General features: G+C 38.7%; 1 protein-coding gene across 4 annotated transcripts in view; it reads left to right on the forward strand.

Moving 5' to 3' along the window:
• The window catches only part of Cblb (Cbl proto-oncogene B), a 188,027-nt gene extending 161,870 nt beyond the window's left edge, over positions 1–26,157 (forward strand). Inside the window, exons 14-19 of one of the 4 annotated variants that reach the window (XM_052740864.1) lie at positions 648–794; positions 3,835–3,932; positions 4,049–4,180; positions 6,662–6,802; positions 11,254–11,373; positions 22,536–26,157. In XM_052740864.1, coding sequence (XP_052596824.1) covers positions 648–794; positions 3,835–3,932; positions 4,049–4,180; positions 6,662–6,802; positions 11,254–11,373; positions 22,536–22,795 — 898 coding nt within the window. In that variant the 3' untranslated portion in view covers positions 22,796–26,157. The remainder of the gene's footprint in view (positions 1–647; positions 795–3,834; positions 3,933–4,048; positions 4,181–6,661; positions 6,803–11,253; positions 11,374–22,535) is intronic. The other 3 variants (XM_052740866.1, XM_052740865.1, XM_052740863.1) reach the window with 3 other exon arrangements.
• The last annotated feature ends 213 nt before the right edge of the window (positions 26,158–26,370 follow it).

Here is a 26,370-nt window from a genome sequence, read left to right on the forward strand (position 1 = left end):
TTTTCCTTTGGAATCTTTCTTGGCCAATAACAGGGTTAGAGTAAATTCCACAGAGGAAGTAGAAAGTACTTCTCATTTTTATATATTTACCCAAATGATGAAGTAAAAAGCTTAAATTTATCATGGTATTAGATAATTGTTTTATTCATTGTAACTCCTTTTACCAATTAGATACTGCAAATTATAAAAATAGAGCCTTTCAAATTCAGAAGTTGAGCGAATTTTGGGATTATCTGCTTCTAATTCTGGTCATGTTTGGTTCTCGGTTCTTGCTGAGGGCGGAACTCTAGCACGAGGTTCATCAGCTCCGAAGCAAGTTGTTTCTTTCCTTTATAGCTTTTTAAAACTCTAGGTACAAGGCACAGACCACACGTTTGAACCTTTGAAGAACTTCCTGTTTGTAAGGCACTTTCTTTATTTTATAATTTACGTTTTTTCCTTATTGCACCCTTTAAAAACCATAGGTATGAGTGTTTTATCTCAACGTGTCAAGGCCTTTCCATTTATACTGAATGTAAGAACCATTTATAGTTGAAACATGCAAGTGACAAAATAGCTTTTTCCTTTGTGTGTGTCACATCAGACCTTCCTACTCTGAATATTTATGATGTTTAAACCAGATTGGATTTTGTTTTTCCTCTTGGTAGGTGTACTGGTCCATTAGCAAACTGTCTCTCAGAGAAAACAAGAGACACGGTAGAGGAAGATGACGATGAATACAAGATTCCTTCATCCCACCCTGTTTCCCTGAATTCACAACCATCTCATTGTCATAATGTCAAACCTCCTGTCCGGTAAGAAGATGAGCATCCTTGTACCATCCTGCATCTGCATAAGCATCATCAGACTGTCAAGCATGGGGGTTATTTGTATGCAGTTCACCCTTATGTGTTTGGCTAAAAGTCTGTAACTTCCTGTTCCTAGCCTATCCTTCCTATATATTTTCTTCATTGCTTTTAGGTAAAACATTTTGTTCTCTTCACACACACCACCCCTCCACACAAAAGCCAAATTACAATATAATAAAATGTAGCTATACGTTACTTATAATGATGATTAATGCATGCATTTCCCCTAAGGTATTTTAATGAGTTTCATCAGCTGCAAGCCTATATATCATGAAGAAAAATTAGTGCTTAGAAACTAATATTAAGGTGCTAGGTCAACCTTCCTTAGAATTTTTCTTCATAATGTGAAGACTAGTACAATTTATATCCATTTCGCTTCTTGATATGTAATGTGCTTCTACAATCATAAGACAGTGGGGGAGGGGCCCTAAAGTTCCTTCTCTTAACTTCTTTTTTGACCAAGTACTGTTTTACCTTCTCTTGGGTGGGACCAGAATATAAGCACTAGTTTCCTTTTCTTTTTCTTTTTGTTGTTTGTTATCCTTACTGTAATGGAGACATTCTTGGTCTTTGAAGTGTCAGCCACATTGAGTTTTATAAGAGCTATCAACTATGGCTTACATATATTGAAATATCAGTTTGTCTTTAAGCAAAATCATGATTTTGCATGTATGTAACAATGTAATTAATAAAATGTAATAGCATTTATATGATCATTTTTTTATCTTACTGACATGCCAAGTATGTAGCAATCTAATCTTAGCTTTAAAACTTATTTTCTGAACTTGGGTTCCCCTTGCATAATATCCCTGGGGCTATGCTTGGCTGCTCTGCTCAGCCCCTGCTGGTGGTGGCCCTGACTCCTAGAGCATCCTAATAACTGGGAGACAGTGAACCCATCAGCCATCTGTCCCATGGCCTATGTCGTTCTGAGGCCAGGTCAGTCAGCTGATAACATTTTATGAGAAGTGTTTCCTTCTTTTGAGGTAAACACTTCTCCAGGTATGTCACTAGGTAGAAAAGGAAATACTTGGAAAAGAAGGGGATCCTTTTCTTTTTCTTTCTTTTTTTTTTTTTTTTTTTTTTTTTTTTTTGAGACAGGGTTTCTCTGTGTAACCTTGGTTATCTTGGAACTCGAACCGTAGTCCAGGCTGGCCTCGATCTTAGAGAGATCCACCTGCTTCTGCCTCCTGAGTTCTGGGACTAAAGACATGTGCCACCACCGCCCAGCTAAGATCTTTTTTTAAACCAAGTTGTGTCTCATAAGGGATACTGGTGGGCAGAGTTGCTCCCCAGGCTTAGTGATGCGCTGTAGTCTGCGCTTTTACTGATTATGGCAAGAGTCAGCTATTTCTTGTTAAAAATGCTGTGGAGTGTTACTGAGAAGAAAACAACTGGGAGGATGTTTGTGACATTGGGAGAACCTAGCACCCACTGAGCTAATAGGGGGAAGTCTCACCTTTTCATCAAGTATAAATTGCTAACAAATTCCAGTTCTTTGGCTCTTACTAAGTGTAGTAATTTTTAAAAGCTGAAATTGGACAGGAATGTTTTGGTCTCTCTGGGATTCTCATTCTTTTCATGGTTGGAAGACTGAAGGATACAATTTTAGTTCATCAAATTTTAATTGTCACCTCGTAGTGAATGAGATTTCAGTGACTGGCCTCTTGGATACTGAAAGTAAATTTGAATTATAACCATCATAACCATCTCTCTACAGTTATAGAGAAGTTATAAATGTTGCTAATCCCTAAACTTAATTGTAATGAATTCTTTATCTAATTTGTTCTCGAAAACCAATGGATGGAGTGACATCTCATGTCATCTGCAGAATACTTCCTCTCCATTGCACTCACTTCCTTTTCCTGTATGCTACTCACCCCCCTTCCCTTTGGAACATCAAGAAAAATAAATTGTCAATATGTGGGAAGTGAAACAGTAAATGAATAATTCAATTCAGTTTCAGCAAAATCCATCATCATTATGAAGATTCAATATGTAACTATTCTTAAATGAACCATATCTTGCCCGTTAAGAAGAAGTGGCCACCAGAGAGAATAGAAATGAATTTCAGATGAATCACTCTTGTAGTATCTATTGAAATATCCACTGTCTCCTCTATTATGTATGCACTTTTCCTTTGCTCTAAGAAATCGGAATAATTCAAAAGAAAAGTCTAAAGCGTCCTTTTCTGTGGCTCCTTATTAACCAGCTGTTACCAAGCCAGGTACTAAAGAGCGAGTGTGCTCTGTGTCTCCTGGCCCTCCTGCGTCCTCCCATGCCCCAGTTACATCCAGCATTGATGCCAACACCAAAATCTTGCCTTTTTAGTGAATTAATATTTACCTGGATTAAACACTTGCTGTGCATCCAAAGCCTTTGTTGACATCCCTTCCCTAAGGTGTCCGAGAGCCAGAGTTTGCTCTGCACAGTAGTGAGTGATACAGGTTTAGAAGCTGTAGGGCTTTGAGTGTTCTGTGCTGAACTTAAATGAAATGGTTGACTGCTTCATAGTAGTTCCTCTCTTTTAAGGCCCTAGTCTAATTTTATTTCACAGAATGCTTAAGTTGCATAAACAAACACATTCTATGTCATCAGCAAATATTGAGGCCATTAGAACTTACATAGTTTTGTGTGGCATATACTTCCCTATCCCTTCGGAACTTTTGGTTAGATACAACTGAAATCTTGCAAAGAGATATGTTAGTTGCACAGATGTGTTTAGGTTTTGACCAACTCTTGGCAGTTTTAGTAGCTCTGGTTTCAAATGGGGAGAGAGACACTTTTACCTTCAGACATTTACATCTGATTTTAAAGTACATGGCAGGGTAGTTGCATAGTGTTACTAGTACTTCCTTCCTGAAAAGACAATTGTTCCTGTTTTGTAGTCTTATTATCTTTGTAGGTATGACAGTCCCCTCTGTGATCCTCACTTCATACTGGCCCTGACTTTTAAATGATTCTTGCCCTCTGGTCTCCACATTAGGTCTTGTGATAATGGTCACTGTATATTGAATGGATCTCATGGTACGCCTTCAGAGATGAAGAAATCAAACATCCCAGAGTTAGGCATCTATGTGAAGGGTATGTATGGAATGCCTTTTCCTTTGCAATCTACATCTTAATGGTTGGAATTTAAAGGCAAAGTTCCCTTCTGTGTTCATACTGAAAATACATTAAGGTTTTGTGTTATCCTCTAGGAGATGTTTTTGATTCAGCCTCTGATCCAGTGCCATTACCACCTGCCAGGCCTCCACCCCGGGACAACCCAAAGCATGGTTCTTCACTCAACAGGACGCCCTCTGATTATGATCTTCTCATCCCTCCATTAGGTTGAAACTTTAAAAACAGCTTAAACAACCCCTGCCCTCCTCTTTGTAGCTGCATTATTAGAATTAAGAGTCCAGTATAATGCAGACTCTGGGTTGAGAATTTGCCTAATCTTAGAATGGGTCCTCCAGGTGATGGTGGCTCCTGTGTTCATGTGACAATCACTGTACCAGAAAAATTAATGATATAGGAAAGAGCTGTGAAATTTTAAGTGGTTTTCATCTTTAATATTTTTTAATGTGTCTGAATTTTCTATAATAATGCACTACTTTTATAATCAGAGCAAAACACAAGCTAGTTTGTTTTAAGCTGTATTTCAACTATCTCATCCTTTCAAAACTAAAACAAAATAATGACCTAAAAGAACGGACTATCAGTGAGGATTTCAGCAGGTTGTCTCTTCTAGGCGAGATTCAGTGTTAAGACCCCAGAGTGTTGCTCACTCTCCTGGCCTGGGTCTCAGTGACATTCAAGTCACTGGAGTGGTAAGGCAGGTCTCCTCCAAGTGTACTAATTCTTAGTAAGCATGAGCTGCACTTTACTTCAGCATGAAATGGGCAGGCCCTCTTAGGTTAACTAAATTATTAAAAAGGATATATTTCATTCTAGAAAACAAAAACAAGTTCTGTTTAATCCATTTATAAGCTTTCTGAATTGTTTGTTAAACCACCCAGAATATTAAGTGAACTTCTGTATTTCCTGATGTGCACCCCGACCAGTATTTTGAACTGTCCAATTACAATGTCTTTTGCCTCTTTTATTGGTCAGGGGTTTTTGTTTTGTTTTGTTCTGTTTTTCCTCCTCTGCCTGAATTCAAAGACCTTCCTAACTTCTTGTCTATAGTCTTGTTTTCTTGTTTGCTTTTTCTCTGTGTTGGATATTGATCCTCTGCTCAAGTCTCAATGGTCTAGATTACATTGTTAAATAGACTTCTCTGTGGGTCTTTCAGGGATCTGGGTGTTTGCATCCCATCTAGTGAAGTCATTTTTTGTTGTTCTTGTTGTTCAATATGATAGCCATAGGTGGGTGATGACCTTGCTATTTAGCTAACATAATAGAAGTTACAACCCATCTCTTTTCTTGGGCCTTGCTCTAGCTTGTCCCTTGCATCAGTTCATACTGTTCACTCAGCTGAAGACACTCACTTCTTGATTTTCCTGAATATCTGTTTCCAAGCCTCTGGTATTCCACATGTTCCTAATTGTCAATACCTCATGGATGCCACCTGTATTTCTCTTCTCTCTTCTCATAAACTCTCCTTTATAAGACCAATCACACACTTTGACCTGTCAGTCATAAATGTTTGTGAACAGGTTTTAGCTCCCTTTGTTAGAATCTAAGCTACTTAAGGTTTGATATTCATATCAGTCAATTTCTAGTATGGTGCTGATATTTAGGGGCAGAAAAAAAAAAGATTTGAATTTGATCATGTGGCAGCAAGAGCCTGGAATGGTGACAAATCTCTCCTATAGCCTCAGATACTTTTAATTAGAAAAATATTTATGGTTAGATCAAATATTCTGCATATTTTTGCAAAGCAAGCACAATGAATGGCAAATTCCCTTTAAAGTATTTATATTTAATTCATTCAGCTTAAATACATGTGAATTTTTATTATTATACTGTGAAGCTGTTCATATATAGCTTGTCTCAAATATGACGTACATATTTGGAAACTATATTTCCTTCATAAAAAACTTTATTTTTTTAAAGGTTCAAGGTAAGAAAGACTCTGAGTAGTCTAGCAACGTGTGGCAGGAATAAGTACATAGACATAAGACCACACTGCAATATTGTTTATACTTTCAGTAAACCTAGAAATACATACGTGTAGGCCCCTAGCTTTGTGGCCAATCAAAAGGGGGTCTCCATTGACGTGTTCTTCTCTGGAGATGACTGCTAAGTAAACAGTCCATTCTCCTGCACTTGTGCATGTGCTTTATATTTTGATGGTAAATTGAATGTTTGGTATAGTTTAAATGAATTACAGTCCATTGGAACAAATGTGAGAGGTGGTTGGAAGTGTTCTTTGGCATTAAATTATATGTACATGGTGTGATTTTTCTCATGAGAGGCCATGAACTCTCTTTATTGCTCAGAGATTTCTGTTTTACTGGCTTTACTGATAATAATTTTCAGTTCAGAGTTCTGGTATACTAATAGTACAAAGGTTACAAAGGGACCATGAGCTGATTCATAATCAGGAATGCTGCTTTTTATAGAAAAACTCAGAAAGCAGAAAAAAGTTTTCATAGGGGTGTTTCAGTGTTTTGTGTGTGTGTGTGCATATGTGTATATTTTCTCTCCACACTCTTCCACAAAGTAATCAATCTCATTATGAAAGTCAGGGAACTATTGAATAAAAATAGCAAGTGAACTTACTTAGATGTAGTGGGAGAAAAGTCAGCCATGGCTTTGGCTTGATTCTGTGTGTTTTGATTAATGAAGTTCTACTGTTGATAATGACCTTTCTTTAAATGCAGGTGAAGATGCTTTTGATGCCCTTCCTCCATCTCTCCCTCCTCCCCCACCTCCTGCAAGACATAGTCTCATTGAACATTCAAAACCTCCAGGCTCCAGTAGCCGACCTTCCTCAGGACAAGACCTTTTCCTTCTTCCTTCAGGTAGGAGTGAGTGATAAGCCAAGAAAGAATTTTCTCTTAAACAAAGTACATCTGAGATCACGCCACCAAATTCATGTTAGTGTTTCCTGAGTCTCTGCTACACTTGCAGAAAGACTTCTGGGTAGTGAGAACAGTGGTTGGCTGGTTTGCTTGACAGCAGATTGGTTTAATGGCGGAACATCACAGAGATGGCAAGAACAATAAGGAATCATAGTGGTTGCCCGTGGCCCAGTGGCTGACTCCAGACCCATGTGCATGTAAGCAGCACCAATTAAATTTAGTGGGCTATTTAATATTTTTTAAAAAGATGCAAAGTTGGACTGAAGATGTTGTTGGTCGGACAGAACATTGAAGGTGGGTGGGAGGGAGTTGGGACTGGGTTGTACATTGTATGCATGTAGGGAGTTTTTTAAGAAAAAGAAAAGAAAGGACAGAGGGAGCATGGTCTGCATAGTTTATGAAGCCAGTAATACCTTCAGGTGCCAATGGAGTCTACCTTCATGCAGCTTATGGATTCGCAGGATGCTAGCTAAGGTCAAGTGTCCTAAGGTCATCTGCTCCAAGTAAAAAATAAGGCAAGCATGTAGCCACAACTCTTCAGTGCTGTGTTGTAGGCAATTTCTGATTGGCTTCCTCTGCATACCTATTCCCTGCATGATTTAAGCCCTGATTCATGTGGCCTCTGTGCACTGGCTTCTTTTACAACAAAGTCAGGATTTCCGAGAGCTAGCTGAAAAGATTTTGGTACATTTTACAAAATGTTTAATCATTTTTCTAAAGAAATAAAATGGCACATTGCTAATGGTAGTTCTTCACTCTAAGAATAAAACTTCATGAAAGACATACTTACTAGACTACAGTTCAGCTTCCTGCTTTTAGAATTCTAAAACTAAAAGAAGGTGGTGGCCCAACTCCCTCTGAATGTTTGCGACTGTGGTCTCCCTGCTGCATAGTGTGTTCTTAATTATTGTACTTAAATTATTTCACAGGGCTGGGATTTGAGGTCCTTGAGATAATAGCCCAATTTAAAGACAAGATAGATACCTTACAAAAAGATACTGCCTTTTCTCAAAATATTAGATTAAACATCCACCTCTGTATGCCAGCCTTCTATGCCCTGCACACTGAGTCAGGTCCAGCGTGCCAGCCTTACCACCCAGGGACTTCTCTGTAGTTCAGTTTTCAGATTGCAGGAGCTGCCTTTCTACAAAGAAGCCTCGTGCCTCCAGTCGGATGGAGGAAGGGAGGCCATGCAGAGATACAGCTCAGTTCCTCCTTTGTGCTTCCCATCTTGGGCTTTCACACGAGATTTCTTTTGGCAAAATTATAATTCCCACTACCGTGCATGAGCCATCCATTAGGAACAAGCCAATCAAACATTAACAAAACCGGAGTCCTCAACAAAAGCCCCATGATTTCCTGTCCCCAAACCCAAGGCAACTGCTGGCACACATGCCTTTTTTTCTGTGTAACAAAAAGAAGGAGAAAGGAAGCATTCCTTTGTATGGCAAGGTTGAAATAGGCATTTCTGCAGCTTTGTGCCAGGCAGGGCCTGCGCTTAAGCAATGAAGCCAGGATAGCACTTAAGTCTTGATCGTACCCTGCGTGAATCTTTGTGAAGGGCACAGGATGCACTGTGTGTTTGGCAGCCTTATTATGGCTTTCTCTTGCTGTTCCTCCAATCTAGAGTCTCTTGAAGTTCCTATCCAGTCTCAAAGTCACAATTCAAGTTTAAAGTCTAATGAAGTTGACTTTGTTCAAGAGAAGCCGTATTTTTAACTTGGAGGCATAGAAGTTCATCTGCATAAATAAAATACAAAGAAATATCAGGTGACTGGCAACAGCCATGGAAAAGGATGCAGGGGCTATTATTTACTCAACCCTAGTGAAGCGTTGTCCTGATGGGGCTAGCCAGAGAGCTGATGCCATCTGGGAGGTTGCTGTCGCAGAGCTAAAGTCAGATAGTAAAGTCATCTTCAGTGCCCTTCCCATGTGGAGGCCGCCATGTTCAGATGTGGGAAGTTCCAGGGCGAGAGCAGCACTCCTTACTCCTACAGCTTAGCAGCATCTTCTGGGGATTTGCTGTGAGTGGAAAGTCAGGCAGGACCTTCCTGTGCTTAAATTAAACTCAGTACTACATTGCTTCTTTAGCAAATTGATCACATTGTATATGTTACATTCTCAAAAAATGTATGACTGTATAATTAACCATTGGCTGAGGCATTTTCAATTTGTATGTTTTAATCATAAATATGGACATTAGGCTTACTTAGTTTTTTCAGAATTTAATTGCCAAAGCTTTATTGATTTTCACATTTTCCTTATCAGAGGACAGCTTGTAATTATAACACTGTCCGGAGTAATTATTCTACATAGTGCCATTTCCTTTGAAACAGTAGCTCCAGTTCCATAACTTACAGCAGGGATACCCCTTCACCTTGTACCTCACCAGGAGCACTTAGCTGGAAGCAAGTAGAGTGTGTTGCAATGGAACAGATCCTGTGTGTTTTTGCTGTGGTCCTAATAATTTAGTGTATCCCCTTTTAGGTAAAATAGTTTAATGGAAAACATTTAAAAACTATGATTGTGTATTTTGTACTCCCATTTATAATGCTGAAATGTATACAGATTTTAACTTCATTAGCTTTCAGTGACTGTCTAGAAATAACATAGATATGTCTGGGAAGCCTGTGAATTGGCTCTAAAGCAATAAACCAGTGTAGATACTGTGAAGGCACCATAAAGCTGCTGATAATTGCTCCAGGAAGAGTAAATAAAATAATAATTAAATGGTGCTTACCTTCTCTAGTCAATAATTAGTATAAAAGTGGGCAAGTTCAAAAGCATGTAAATTCTTCTTAAATAATCACATTCTATATATTATTCTTGCCAAATTCAAATGAATAACCAATGAACTAAACTATAGCCTAACTATATATTTACAGTCTGTCTTTCATTATATAAAGTCTTTGTCATCATGGATTTATTTTTAGTAGTTAAAATATTTAATAAGAATAAGCTAACTGCCAAGAAGTTTGCCTGTTGCTGTATTTGAGTAAGGAGATATGATATAAACCATATAAGTGAGGAAAATCCTGTCCTCCAAAGAACTTGGAATAACTTCAGAGATGGTACCTGCAGAAGAAAATAACATGAGAAAAACGTGAGAGTGGAAGTGATGGCCTATAAATTATTAGTGATCCAAAGATGTCAGAGATAATGTTTTTTTTATTATTCTTCTGTTTAGAAAAGAGTGAGGTGCCAAGGCTTTTAGCCCAAGTACCTCTAATTTCAAAGCAGTTAGGCCTGTGGTTCTAATGACTTCTGCCAACACAGACTCGTATTCTCTCTGTAGTTCCACTTAATGAACTCTCTCATGTATAGTGAAATAATTTTTGAATCTACAATTTATGCTTCACAATTTTACATGGCAAGGCTTTTAAATAGCACATTTTTACTGCGTATTCAAACTTTATTTTTATTACTGGTATTTTGGGGGGGGGGGACAATTGAATTTACTATTCAATGAGCCAGCTGACAACTGAGTATTAGCATATTTTGGAACTTGCAATGTAGTGCAATGAATAAAAAATACCTTATATTTACAGATATTTGTACATTCATTAGTTCATTTACAAATTCCAAACTTCAGATATGTTTACAGATTTATGTTGACGTACAGCTTATGGAGCCCAAGTGATCCAACTTAAAGGCAAACTGGATGCTATTTGCTTTTCATGCTTCCTTCTCAGCAGCTTTTATTCATTAAAGAGCATATGTGGGGACAGAAATTATAGCTAAGAGGAAGCTAACTAAGTAAGTGATCTGAAAAGCTAAATCAAAATCTGTAGTCATAATTTCAGAAGTAAAGTGAGCAGCTTACCAAAACAAATGAATGAGTTAGAAAACACAAATAACCAAACGAATGGAAACACATGAACTATGAACCAATGGCTGAGGGGTCACCAACTGGATCAGGCCCTCTGAATGGGTGACACAGTTGATTGGCTTGATCTGTTTGGGAGGCATCCAGGCAGTGGGACTGGGTCCTGTGCTCATTGCATGAGTTGGCTGTTTGAAACCTGGGGCCTATGCAGGATCGCTTGGCTCGGCCTGGGAGGAGGGGACTGGACGTAACAGGTTGATCTCAGTCCGCAGGGAAGGCTTTGCCCTGGAGGAGATGGGAATGGGGGGCGGGCTGGGGGGAAGGTGAGGGGGGGCGGGAGGGGGGGAGAACAAGGGAATCCGTGGCTGATATGTAGAACTGAATTGTATTGCGAAATAAAAAAAAAAAAGAAAACCCACATAGTCCAAGTGGTTATTATTGGTCAGGAAATTAGTTGTCCAATTCATTATGAGAATCTACAGTCCTTCAAAATTTCTCAGAATTCTTTCTTCAGCCAATGAACAGGGATCATCCTTTTAATTAAAAAATTATCTTTATTTTCAAGATCCCTTTTTTGACCCTGCAAGTGGCCAAGTTCCTTTGCCTCCTGCCAGGAGAGCACCAGGAGACAGCGTCAAACCCAACCGAGCCTCCCAGGACTATGACCAGCTCCCTTCATCTTCGGGTGAGTTGACTGGGAACAGCAACAATGATGTCCTATTTTCTATAGCACTTTCTGCTCTGTAGCCTTGTCTTTAGTTTATTGCACTATACCTAAGCATTCACTCATTTTTAACATCCTTTGTATTTGACTTGTAAAGCATCCATATGAAAGCACCACGCAGAAAACTGCCTCAGGGAAAGAAAAATGAGGCTTAATATTTTGTGTGAACAGTCAGTAAGTCCCCAGTCTTTGTTTCAGGAAATATTGTTTCTTTCCCCTTATGTTTTATCTCATCAGATTTGAGAAATACAGAAAATCTCTTTGTGCGTCTGCCCATGCTGTGTTTTCTCATTTCACATCAAGACAGAAGTCTTTCTAGAAGTAATACTAGTACCAAACCAGTATTACTATTAATTGTTTTTTGTAGTTTGTTTGTTTGTTTGTTGTTTTGGTTTTTCGAGACAGAGTCTCATATGTAGACAGAGAGTCTTCCTAATACCTGTCACTGCCCCAGATTTCATCATGCATTTATTTGCTTGACTCGCCTGTCTGTATCCTCTGCTTGTGTCTTAACACTTTCAAGCGAAGAGTGTCACCTCAGGTTGCTAGAGTGACCCCACAGGCTAGATGCTAATCAACAGATATTCATTTCTTACATCCTGAAGGCTGAGAAGGCCAAGAAAAGTAGCACATATTTGGTATCTGGTAAGAATTGGCCATAGGTGCCCATCTTCCTACTCAGCACAGTGAAGTGCTGGACTTTTTTATATCGATACTAATCTCTTTCCTGAAAGTTCCACCCTCACAACTTACTCAACCATCACAAATATCATCTCACTGAACAGTACAAGCAAGAGCAAGGAACAGAGCCACAGCACTGTAACCCCAGCTCTTAGAACTGAAGCAGGAGCCTTACAATGTGTTTAAGAACAGACTGAGCTAAAAGTGACATAGTAAAGCCAAGGTCAGTGTGGACTGTATAGGGAAACCCTGTCCCCAAACAAACCATTTAAGTGATACATAGTGAGACTACAGTATTGCCATATCCCAGATATCTGGAAGGATGCCCAGCACAAAGAAGTATATAGATAGATGGGGACAAGGAAGGGGCATTGAGTCACTGATGTCTTCGTTAAGCTGGATACATGGATTCATGAGCAACACATTCAGTTCCTCTTTGCAAACATCAGAAGTTTTCCACACTCTATAGACTTTGTTGGATTTCAGTATTTCCACTTTTTCATCTTAAGTTCAAATCAGTTCACTGAAGATTTGTTAAGTATAATAGTCACGTACCTGGGACTGTCTAAATAAAGGTTATCAAGCTGCTTTGAGGAGTATGAACAGTGTAGCTTCTCCATGGGGCCATGCAGGAGATGCAGAATTCACTGTAAAACCTCAGTGGTGTTAACATTATGCATGACCTGGGAAAGCACAGATAACCTTATCGACCTTTTCAAATTCTGGTTCCTGTTGTCTGTCAATTCACATCTAGCCACTCAGAACTTTCAGACCCTTCTGTGTGTAGACTGTAGTTCCAAGTAAAACATAGACCGATGGCAAAGAGTAGAAATCAAGGAGTGAAAATACCTGCCAGCCCCATATGTCATAAGAAAGCAAAGCCTTTAATGAAATAATGTTAAAATAGACCTTTGGCAAAAGCACCACATCCGACTTGAAATAATATATTCAGCACCACCAACTCTGTGTTAAAGGTATTTAAGTAGTGAGTATTTAAGAGTTATCACAAGACACTGTTTTCACAGCTTCTTTGGTGTTGGCTCTGTAACATGTGGACATTGTAGGCGCAGGAGCATCAATCCTGCAGGTACTCAAGTGTTTGGTATGGGGTTAGCATTACAATAGAAATCTCAAGAGTGCTTGGAGTAGCAAACACAAAAACATCCACTTAAGCTGAATAAACTAGTTTTTCCCCTAAGAAATACAAGGTTACCGAGGACCAAAGGCAGTTGTAGCATCAAATATTTCATCCTACTTCCTAAACTTTTCATACACTAGCAAAGCACAGAAACAATGCCCTGTTTCTGACTTGTGTTTGTTAGCAAGGCAGCATGCTAGTTTTCCACACCTGCACATCTGTATCACCTCTGGATTAGGTATCCTCATTTAAAACCTGACCTGGATGCTATGTGCTTTCAGGATTCTGTTCCACAATAACCTGTTCTTATCGAAGTCTCTTTTAACTGACCTAACAACAATTCTGGTGTGGTTGATAATTCTAAACCGTTGAATGTCTGTGACCTTTCAGAGCTATATAAATACTTGATAGTAGCTTACTCATCAACAAACTAGGAAAAGAAGAGTTCTTAAGAATTCAAAAATATAGTTACATCAATTTAAAAATATCTTTCTGTCACCTTTAATCCCAGCACTCTGGGAGCAGAGGCAGGTGAAGCTGATTTTGAGGCCAGCCTGGTCTACAGAGTGAGTTCCAAAACAGCCAGGGCTACACAGAGAAACCCTGTCTCAAAAACAAACAAACAAACAAATAAAATGGATAAGATAAAATAAAAACATCTTCCTTGTTTGCCTTTTAAACACATCGTGTGCACAAGTACATCTATGTAATTAAAAGGTGCTTCAAGTGTATTCATTCCTCTCAAAGGAAATACGTTATAGATTAAAAAGTTAATGTTACTATTGGTATTTCATCTAATGATTGTGATAAAAAGCAGTTACAAAAAAGGAAATAAAAATTCACTGGCTTATTTCTAAATCACTTACTTCTGTATTGAGGCAACTTTTTGCCAGTAGTTGACATCTTTACATGAGCATATCCCTCACGCATAGCTCATGTCTCTAATCACCGCATGTAAGTTTTGTAAACTTTTGATGCTACTTTTCTCTTGTCATAATATATATTATGCTGCAGTTTGAATTCCTTAAACATTCCATAATGCTTGTTCTTATATTGCAGTGTTAGCCTTGGTGGAAGTTATTCATATTATTAGCAGTTAAAAAGTAGTTCAAGGACTTGAAAACAATGTTAGAATGTCCATGACTCATATGAAATGATTAAATTGCTAAATATACTGAGAAAATAAGGAGATACTGTTGTAATGGGGATGAACTGCAGTGCTGTTTTCCTTTATTTATTATTAACTTAATGGAAAATTGATGGACTATTGAACAGACTGTTATATTAGTAATCTTTCTGAAGATTTCAGCTGGAAATTATGGTTATAATTCACACAAGGGTTAGAAATGCATAGTGAGAAATCACCAGTGACAGGGTAAATTGTGTTTAACACTTAGTTTTGTTTCCACGATGGAAATTTCAATGTGGTTGAGTTTACTGGTTCATCTGGTAATTGATGCCACTTGAAAACCTTCATGCACATGGCTTCAATTTTAAAACCACAGGGCTGAAGTGTTTTTCCATGAGTATCTAAAAAGTCTCTCATGCTGCTCTCTGTGTATTCTAAGCACACTGTATGTGAAGATTTTTATTTATTTGTATTGCACTGAAAACCATATGTGAAATCCTGTCTGTTAGTTAGTGTTTAAGATAGTGTAGTAATTCTACATCACAGCGTAAATGGGCTCCAAAAGTAATTGACCCAACTTATATTTGAATATCAAGATTATAATATATTTTGAGATTGTATTCACTTTTTATTTAGTTGAATTCACATTATTTCTAATTATCAACTATTATTGAACATTAAAAAATTACTAGTCAAAGAGTTTTAATGCTTATTCCAAGAGTTGTACTTGCTTACTACAATACTGAAGGTCTCTTTCCCAGATGATATATGTACATGTCTTATAATATTTAATTTATTAAGCATTTACTATAGGATACAAACTGTGATAAATATTTTAGAAAGCTAGATATGAGGATCATGTAGGTCATTTCACATATGAGTATAATATACACAATTCTTTTGTCCATATTCATAAAATGTTATACTTTATGTAATATATATGCTGTTATACTTTAAAACAGTTATAATACATAAATATACATAAATACATACAACACTGCAATAAGCTTAATTTATAAAATAAGGAAAACCAGCAAGCTTTAATAATTTGCTCAGGATCCCACAGAGACAAGCACCAGCCTAATAGAATTTAAGTTAATTCTGACAATTTTTGTAAGCTGTGCACACATTTATTCTTTTACTGTTAATCAAGTTTATGTCATGATTACCAACATAATCAGGGGCCAAGCTGAGACCAAGCGAGTTCATAATCAAAGATCGCACCTTCGTGTAGCAGTGATTGCTAAAACACATTTGGAACTCCAGTGTAATAAAACAGGGACAGTCCTAAAGCACAGCAGGGACAACAAAGGAATGGAAGGTACTGGAAGCAGCAGACACCTCCCTGACCTTGGCAGAGCCCCTTGTGGGTTCTTGCTGCTTTTTCATATCAGAAAATCCCTCTTGGCATCTTGGTCTTCATTCTTGAACAGCTCACATCTGTAAAGCAGAAGGACTCTCATCTGTTTGCTGGGATTTTGTGAATTGCACGAGTATGACATAGACACTGAAGAGCACAATGCAATTACCAACAGTGAGAAAGGAAATGACTTGTAGCTCTACCGCAGGGGTGTTCCCATACATTCAGAGTTGATTTTTCTTAAGCGGTAGGCGATAGGGGTTGGATTTCAATCTTTTACATGTGGACATTTGGGTTTCCTAGCACCATTTCTGAGGCATTCTTTTCCCCGGTGTGTGATTTTAATGTCTTTGTGAGAACCAGTTGGCAGCAGATGTACAGGTCTGTTTCTGAATCTCAATTCCGTTAGCCTTTGAGTCTGTTTTGTTGCTGTGGGTCGGCAGTGTGTCATGCAGTCTGGTGTGTGAAGCATCAGGCTTTCTTCTTTCTGTTCAAGGTTGCTTTGGCTCTCTGAGGTCCTTTTGCATCCATATAAATATTAGGGTTGTTTTTTCCAGTCTGTGAAAAGGACCATGGGAATTTTGATGGAGATTGCATTTGAGTCTATAGATTGATCTGAATCTATAGAATGATTTGTGTAATGAGGACATTTTAACAGTAGTCTTCAAATCGATGAATATGGAGAGCTTTTCTTTTTGTTTTTCTTGTCCACTTCTTCAATTATTGTTTCATAACTTTCACAGTAAAGCCCTTTTACTTCCATAGTTAAGTTCATTCCTAGAAATCTTATATGTAGCTTTTTTGCTTTTTTGTTTCATTGAATTGCTTATATGTGGAAAGCTACTAATTCTCATATGAAGGCTCGGCATCCTGCCACTCCTTTGAAATAATACTTACTAATAACTCTTTTGGTGGCCTCCTTAGTTTTTTTGTGTACAGAATCACACAAAAATCATTTGCAGGAAGTGTGTTAGTTTAACTTCCTCCCTTGTTTATTTTTATGGCTCTCGGTTTGTTTTCCTTAGAAGTTCTATTTGAAATTTATGGTTCTGTACTGAACAAGCTGGTGACAGTGGGCGGGCGCCTTGGTCTTGATCCTGAACTCAGAGAAAATGCCCTCAGCTTCCCTCTAGTCAGATTAGTATCATCTATGGGTTATTATACCTAACTCATACTATGTTGATGAACAGTTCTTTGAACCTAATTTGTTCAGGTGTTTATCAAGAAGAGTTGAGCAGTATCAAATGTTCTTTCTGCATCTGTTGAGATGATCATATGGTTTTTATCCTTTATTCTGCCAGTGTATAAATCTATTTATTGATTTTCATATGTTGAACTATCTTTTAACTCTGGGAATGCAACCCACTTGAATACTGATGAATAAACTTGAATCCCCAGGATGAAACCAGTGTGATGGTGGTAAATGATCTTTGTGACTAACTAGTGAGTTGATTCCATGGAATTTTGTTGAGCATATTTGTATTTGTGTTCATCAGAGATAAACTGGTCTGTAGTTTTTTGGAGTTTTGTTGTTGTTTTTGGTTTCCTCCTTTTCTGGTTTTGGAAACTAGATAGTGCTGTGTTCTTGGGAGGGTTCCAGTCCTGATAAATTGTGAAAATAAAGTGGAAAGAAACTAGTTTGTTAAACTTTGGCAGTAAGGCTATGTGATCTTGGGCTTTTCATTGGTTGGAGACTTCACTGCTGGTTCAGTCTCGTTGCCGCCATTGTTTTATTCAGTTTCTTGTGTCTTCAGGGTCCATTTTTGGCCAATTTTACAGGCCCAAGCATTTGTCTGTACCTCTGGATTTTCTGCTTGTTAGCATATGGTTGTTCTTAGGGCTCTCTAATAATTGCATTTCTCTGCTTGAGGTTGTAATGCTTCTTTTTCCATCTCTGACCATATCTACTTGTTTTCTTAGTTAACCTATCTAGAAGTTTATTTTGTTTAATTTTTTGAAGAACCAGCTCTTTGTTCTGTGAATCCTTTCTAGCACTTACTTCTGCTGAAATCCAGCTGTTTCCTCTCTTAGGCTAAATGGGGTTTAGGTTTGTTCTTGCTTTTCTAACTTTTAGAGATAGTAGGGATATTTATTTTAAGGTTTTGGTTTTTTGGTGTTGTTTTTTGGTGTTTGTTTGGTTTGATTGTTTTGTGAAGGTCCTCACAGCGTGATCTTCTGCCTTGGGGTGCCTCTTGCATTTCATATGTTTTTTGTATTGTTTCTCTTTTCATTATCTTGGAGAAATTTTAGAACATTCCCAACTTGTTGACTCACTTGATTGTTGAAAAGTATCTTCAGTCTCCATGAATTTTTACAATTTTTGGAATCTTTTTGTTAACTTACGTTTTATTCCATTTTGATCATTTCACTTGTTTTCCAATTGTTAATACTTATTTTGTGACCTAACATGGACTATTTATTCTAGAGAAAGCTTCATGTGCAGATAAAATGACTGTGTTGCAGCTGTTGGATGGAATATTCTGTAGGTGTCTTCTAAGTTCATTTATCTCTATTATAGTTGAGCTCTGGTGTTCGATAATGTCATTATCTGGATGATCTGGACAGATGCAGGATGTTGAAATCTTGTCACCATCACTATATTGAAGGCTGTCTGTTCTTTCAGGCGCAATAGCTTTGTTATGTAAAATTAGGTATTCTGATATTTAAGTTCATATAGATTCATCATATGGCCTTGTCGAATGGCCTATTTGTTCATTATAAGGTGACTTTCTTAGTATCTTTTGGTTTATTTCTAGATATAAATATAGCCAGTCCTGTCTGTTTTAAGATTCTGTTTAGAACATCACTCAACATCCTTTATCTCAACCAGTCTGTGTATTTACTAGTGAAGTGAGTTTGTGTTTGTATGGCTCCAGGGGTTGACTTAACTAGGGAGGTATGGGAATGAGTAAGTGACAGACAGAGACACACAGACATACACAGAAGATCTAAGATCAGGTAGTTGGGGCTCTGACGAAGCTGCAGCACTCCAACGCTCCGTGTGTTTATTATGTACAGTTGAACAGGGAGGTAGGGTTATTATATAAAGCTGAATACAGAAACAGGGCTAACTAATCTCCATAGGAGCAGTTTCTGTAGAGGAACAGTTTTTAGACTATAAATACCTGGAGAGAGAAAGCTGTGGATGACATATTCCGCACACACTGTCAGCATTCACATTCAGACCCAAGGAATGCTTTCTCAGCCCTTTGGCCTCATTGGGAAAGTGTTTGCCCTCCTGTGGGACTGAGGCTTTGAAGTCCTTGACGTGGCCATGCCCATATCAAGCAGTACACATTCTCTGAGGACTTCACTGTAACTGAAAGTTTTCCTGTGTCCCAGCCTGCTGGTGGTCAGGACAAGTCTCTCCCACTTGCGTCCCCCAAGTAAACACACAGGGGCTTATATTAATTAAAACTGCTCGGCCATTAGCTCAGGCTAACTACTGACTAGCTCTTACACTTAAACTCAGCCCATTTCTGTTCATCTATATTTCGCCACGTGTTCCGTGGCTTTACCTGTGTGCCTGTTACATGCTGCTCCTTGGGCAGCTCGCTGGCGCTCTTCCTGCCTTCTTCCTGTCTCTCTCTGAATTTCCCGCCTGCCTCTAAGCTGCCTTGCCATAGGCCAAACGGTTTTATTTATCAACCAATCAGAACAACACATATTCTCAGTCTACAGAAAGACATTCCCCCATCATTTCATTAGCTCACTACAGTCTTAGGTGACCTATTGTTGAAAATTGTTTTACTATCCAGTGTGTGTGTGTGTGTGTGCGCGCGTGCGTGCATATGTGTGTGTTTTGAACATTCTTAGGCCTGTGGCTTTGTTTATCCTTTTTGCTGGTTCACTGTGTTTGCTCTATTGCTTTGGGGTATATCTCCTCTTCAGTGTGGTTTGCTCTTTCATATGCTTTCACGAGGGTGATTATGTTTCCTTCACTTAAGATGCAGGACTTCTTATCGTTTGGAAGCCTTCTCTGGCAATCACAGATTTTCTCAATGATTGCTGTCTTTGTATGGAATTATGTCAAGCATTATTTTCCTTCAAGAATCTGAATACATCACTCCATGTTTTCCTAACCTATAAAGTTTATGCTCAGAAATCACTGTTACTCTGATATACTGCCTTTAAATATGACTTTAGCCTTTTTCAGTGGAAAATGTAAAATTCTTTGTGTTATATAGTTTTGATAGTTCGCCTACAATCAGCTGTGGTGATGACTTTTCTGATCATGTTTATTTGGGATTCTGTATGCTTCCTCTACTCGAACGTCTGTATCTCTTCCAAGATTATGGAAGCTTTTGCTATTATTCATAGGTTGTCAATGCTTCTCACAACTTTTTTCTCCTTGACTTGGGTATTCCAAAAATGTGGATTTGGTTTTATGTTGTGGGATTTTTTTTTTTTCATTTGCTGGTGTACCAAAGATCTTGAGTGCTTTATGATTCTTTTGTTGTTGGCCTGAACAGGGTATTTCAAAAGACATGTCTTAAAGTTCATGTTTCCTCCCCTTAATACTGGCAGCTGCCGACATTTCCATTCATATCCAGGACCTGCTTGCTTATTTTTCATAATCTCACTTTAAATTTCTCATTTATATGCCCACATTATCTTCCTCATTTCACTCACCTGTTTATTTCAAGTCTCTGATGTGTTTTTCTGTTCATTCTTTTCAGTTCTTTTGTCAGGCATTTTATGTGTGTTTCTTTGAAATTTGTTGCTAGAGTTAAGTTCTTCTAGAGGCAACATAATACCTTTTTGGTTTCTCAAAATTATTATGTTCCTATTTTGAAATTTGCACCTCTGGTTACTTAGTTATTACTACTTTGTTTGGTAGTCCTATTAGGGGCAGGGCCTTTGCGATTTCCCCCACCTGCAATGGCCTATCAACTCTTGTCTTCATTATGCAACGCTTGTCTAGGTAACCATAAATGTTTGAGATTTTTATGGGTGCAGCTTCCCCTTTCATATATTAAAATTTCATATATTCATCCCACAGTAGGCACCCTTGTCTTCTGGCTCTTGCAATCTTTCCATGCTCCTTTCCTGCAATATTCCCTGAGCCGTCGGCATTAGTTTATTATACAGTGTTGGCTTTGACTCTAGCTGAGTGTCCCTTCCACATCCCAGTTGGCATTAGTGAGTTTGGGCATTGTCTCTTCCTTGTTACAATCAGGTAGACCAGCTGTCTCTGCATCACACAAGAATACAGACACTAGCCATTCAGTAGGTAAGGAAGGATGAACAGCAAAAACTGTGAGGAGCTCACTCTGTAGATACTCCTGAAATTAGAATGGTGGTCCCTGCTGTGTATTGGGGTGGGAAGGTGGAAATCAGCCCAGGCCGTGTTGCTGTTGATTCTACTTGTAGCAAGGCCCTGGAGACATAAGTGACATCAGCAGTTGGGAGGAGTCTGCAGCACCTCTTCTCTAACCAGTAAGCAGTGAGGGCCTAGATGCTGTACAGGGATATGTAGTTTAATTAGAAATGCAAAACCAATACAGATTTTGGCAAGACCCAGAAATTATATGTTCATTACATGACTATATAATTAATTTCCTTTGTTCTCAAGAGTCTTGCCTGTTCATGGGTACCAATGTTACTGGTTTTGTTTGTAGAAACTATCATCAGGGATAGGCAATGGCTCAGAAGATAATTACTTTCCATACAGCTGTAAGGGCCTGAGTTTGCATTCCCATAACCCATGTGAAGACAGATATGTTAGAGTACATCTATAATCTCAGCTTTCTACGGTGAAATGAGAGCAAGAAACAGGAGAATCTGCAGAAGTTTGTAGGCTGGCCAGCCGGATATATGCAAAGGTAAACAAGAGACCCCACCTCAGACAAGGTGGAAGGCAAGGACTGACACCCAAGGTTGCCGTATGACCCCCACATGTGGGTCATAGCACAGGTGTACCCACTCTCACACACATAAATGTATACACACCTGCTACACATACAGCTGCACACAATGAAAAAAAGTGCATGAGAGGAAGAAAATGTAATTGATTACCTGCAGGGGCCTGAACTATAAGCCAGTGTCCTCCTGATGTTTTCTCAGTGTTTGCATTTTCTTGGGCAGAAGTTCCTGTATGAGAATCTAACGTGTTGGCTGAAGCAAAGCCACACTTAATCTGTTGAGCCTGTTGGCCCATAGAGTCAAAGCGTCTGCTCTTTTCGGTTGACTTTTCCTTAGTATCCGTGAGGTTCGGCACTATTAACATGAACAGTCAGCTAGAGGGAGAGCCTCCATGGTCTATTTATCAAAATAGTTCAGAATACCAGAACATGAGTAGGACAGAGAACATTTGGGAGCTATTCTGCATTCTTTTGTTAGGTCATAGGGAAAGCATCCCCTCTGATAGGGACCTCTCCACTCTCTTCCACTTGGAGCAGCCAAAGGCTGTACCGTAGTTGAGAAAGATAAGGTATGTGACTAAATAGATCTTGGCCATCTTTACTCTAGGCTTTGGGCTTTGGCCATTGTGGTGTTGTTGTTGTTTGGTTGGTTGGTTTGGGTTTTTGGTATTTTTTCTTTTATACATCTCTTGTGTGGCCTGAAAAGTGAAATATGAAATCAGAAAAAAAAAAGTGCTAATTTTTCAATCAAACTACAACATTCTCCTACCACATTCTAACTTTCAAAATGAGGTAACATTTTCCATTTCACAATAAGCTAGCCAGCAAATAAAAGTATTTGTAGAAAAAATAAGAATTAATAAAAAGCATTGAGGTAATAGTATTGTGTCCTCTAGGATTCATTTTTGTCTCACTGTTTCTTTGGTGTCTGTCTTTGAAAAATCTCTACAGATGGTTCGCAAGCACCAGCTAGACCCCCCAAACCACGGCCCCGGCGGACTGCACCAGAAGTTCACCACAGAAAATCCCATGGGCCTGAGGCAGCATTGGAAAATGTTGATGCAAAAATTGCGAAACTCATGGGAGAGGGGTACGCCTTTGAAGAAGTGAAAAGAGCCTTAGAGATTGCGCAGAATAACGTGGAGGTGGCCAGGAGCATACTTCGAGAATTTGCCTTCCCTCCTCCAGTCTCTCCACGGCTAAATCTATAGCAGCCCGAACTGCAAACACCAGCGGGTAAAATGATTGACAGAATATTCCAGGAGTATGGACCAGAAGGACTGAGAGAGGGAATGCAGGAGCCACAGCGTCTTTTGGCGTGGCATCTCCAGAACAGAGGCCAGGAGTACAACTTCTCTGGAGACCACGACTCCCTTAGGATGCCCACGCTGCAGCTTCTGTGTTTGCGCTAGCCATACTTTTAAATCAGGGTTGAACTGATGAAATAATTTCAAGACGTTTACTCCCCTTGAACTTTGAATCTGTGAAATGCTTTTCCTTGTTTACACGTTGGCAGAATTGCAGTTCGTCTCTGTTTTGGATTCCTGTACTGTGTTCCTGACAGGCCCTTTGTAGAGTTGGTCATGTCTGCTGTAACCTTTTCACGCCACCCCTGCTGTCCACAGCGGCAGCAGAATCACTTCTTTGTGTTGCTCTCTCTCCAGGCCCCACCTCAAGTCCCCAGGTCCAGTTCCATGACTCCCATTTACACAGCACGCTAGTCTGAAGGTTCTGGTTTTCAGTGTCTCAAACTAATGCAGAAAGAAAAAGAAAACTGTGTGTGGTCTTGTCTTCACTACTGACTCTTTTCTTTGGGAACCATCACTGTTGAGAGGTGGGGAAAAACCTGAATGTATAAAGCATTTATTTGTCAATAAACTGCCTTTTGTAAGGGGTTTTTATATGATATAAAAGAGCTTCCCTTGTTAGTGTAAGTTCTGTGACCTTTAGTTTTCCATATTCTCCCTCTTATAGCCCCAGGAGTGCCATGATGCTGTAAAAGTGACTACTGCAGATACAGGAGAAACAGGCTTGCATGAGACAGTGCTGTATTACAGTACCATAATGAGATCCCCTGATATTTATGCCTGCATCACTTTCAGGAGAGCTGGAAAAGGTGGCTGTCACCTCGGAATATGTTAATACGCCTTTAGATAAGGTCATGGACACACCTTTCCCAAGTGGAATAGAGTCCATTTTCTATTTCATCGATGTCACACAGGCTCCTCCCGGTGTGCAAGCCTCCTCCTGAGGCACTGATGACTGTTATGTGCCACTGCTACTGTGGCTGTGGTACTTGCAAAAATCTTAGGACCCTTTCTTCAGTCAAACTAGGATTCCTGTTTACTCTGTGGGTTTTCTCATTGATTGTTCTATGTTGCCCCATCCAGTCACATGAAAGACTTCAACATAATTCTGCCTTTTAAACAAAATGAGTGGCTCTTCTGAAACCATGGTATTACTTTTAATCTAAAAATATTTATTGACCATCTACAATGTGCTTTGCACTCTTGGATTTGTTTTTAAAGCACAAACTGACTCCAGCATATCATTTGTATATATGTGTTTGATGGTAAATGCCTCTAGTCTGATGGATGTAAGCACCAGAAATTGATGCTAGGGCTTCAGAACTCTGCAGAAATGTCAGGGTTTTTTCATCCCTAACAGTGGAAAAAAAAAAAAAAGAATCAAAACTATCTCCATGCAAAATGCTTGAACCACATTTAGATACTTTCTAAAGATAGACTTAGTTGTGAGTGTATGGAGGTTTGTACCGCTCTTTACTCCACACCCAGTGTGACACACAGAAATGCCTCAGATAAGGAGTCCTTCATCCTGACTAGGGAGAAGAGGGACCGTTGTATAAATCTGGTGGAGTTGGTGTTGTAAAAAAACTCATGCACGAAGCCATGTTTGCCCAGGAAGGGGATCAGCACATTCCTTTACAGGCCAGCTTTCATAGGATAAGACAGGACTTGAGGATTCATAGTCTTTGCCTATTTTAGATTTGTTTAGATGGTCCTATGCTGCTTCTGCCCCCAGAGGGGTATTTTTTAAATTTCCTTAGATGCTATTCCTGTAAAGACATGTGAATACAGTTCTTTTTTATATACTTTTTACAATTGGCTGTTTGTTGTTTATTATCTGCCCATAATTTTTTTTACTTGTTTTTATTGGTTCTGATGTCATATTGGGACAATGCTGTGTATTTTGGGCTTTGTGTAACTTGCCAACAGTCGGCATAGCCGAAAACCCAAAGTTGCCCCTTTGTTGTCCTAACGTTGTTAGAACATCCTTAACAGATTAGGGAGTGATGTAAGACAGGAATGCTGGAAGCCACAGCAGATTCTCATGCACTTCTTAGGTAATACATGAGATTTTCATCAAAAATTTAAAAGTGAAAGATGTGATGACACCGTTTATTTGAACCTGAGGTCTAGGAAGAAAAACATAGTTTTCTGAATTGTACGAAGACCTCTGCATCTTCCACTCTGGCGGCTGCCAATTTTGTCATTAAAGTGAATCTAATGAGTCATACATAAGAGACAGAAACCATGAAACTCACAGAATTGGTTTGAAGACATAATACAAACTAATTTTCATTATGAAACTATTAGTTAATACTTTGAAGTGATCCAGACTTTGTTCCCGCCGATCCAGAAAGTTAGATTTTCTTCCCAATGCTCAAGATTTGATAATAAAATTACCCTTAAGCCAGTCCTTAGTATGGCTTTAGTATACAATTAAAATAGATCATGGCCAATTTTAGCCCCTATCTACAAATTGCTCTGGGTATTAAGGACTTGGGATCCATCTCCAACAGTATTCTGGTAATTGTATTTCCAGAATTCGGGGAGGTTATTTGGGTGGTGGTGTTGTTTTGGTTTGGTTTTTTGTTTTTCCTTTTTTTTTTTTTCTCCTGATCTATTGGTATCAGATATATCACAGCCAAATTTTCTAGAACCAAATCCAGCCATTTTAATGTTAAACATGAACTTGCTCCCACAATTATAATTGTTAGCCCGTCCTACTTTGCCCTGCGCACAGTGCAACAGAGCCCGAATTACAACCTCGGAAGGTCTGTTTGCTGACTCAGCATTTCTCACACAGGGACACCTGCAAAGAATTCTTCATAATGTGAACTCCTTCATTGTTCAGTTCCAGAAGTATTTTCTGCATTTTGAACGTGACTTTGCCTCTTGGATTTTCAACTTGAAGCTTTAGTTTGCACTGAATTATCTCATCTGGTTTTAAAATGTTTCAAATGGACTGATTTGAAAGTAAAATACGGTATATTTTAAATATTAATGCAGGTACTGCCTGTAAACCTGGAATGTTAGAGCTTCGAGGAAGAGGTTCCGGAAAAAGAGCAATAGAAAGAAAGGTTTTCTTCCCAATTCCCATTTTTATTGTTTTGAAATGCAGTTTTTAAACTTGTCTAATGTGGCAAATAGTTATGTGTTCAATTAATTTATATTTTATTCATTCTTTTTTTTCAATTCTGGATATGTAACCTCAAGTACTTTATCTGTTCTTTTAAGGTATTTTATAAAAATTAATGTTAACAAGTGGAGTATGTATGTTATTTTTCAAATGAGCACAAATATTTCCATGAGGGCGCATTTCTGATGTCAGTTTTCTAAAATATATGAAAAGGACATTACAGAGCTATTTGGATATAGTGGGCAAACATGTCCATCATAGAAAATGACTTAGTCACCAGGTGCCAAACCCACGTGACTTAACAACAGTCTGACTTCAGTCATGTCAGAGAAATGAAAGTCAG

Source organism: Peromyscus californicus, unplaced genomic scaffold, assembly GCF_007827085.1.
Source record: "Peromyscus californicus insignis strain IS unplaced genomic scaffold, ASM782708v3 Scaffold_16__1_contigs__length_79575227, whole genome shotgun sequence".
In the NCBI taxonomy this organism is placed as follows: Eukaryota; Metazoa; Chordata; class Mammalia; order Rodentia; family Cricetidae; genus Peromyscus; species Peromyscus californicus.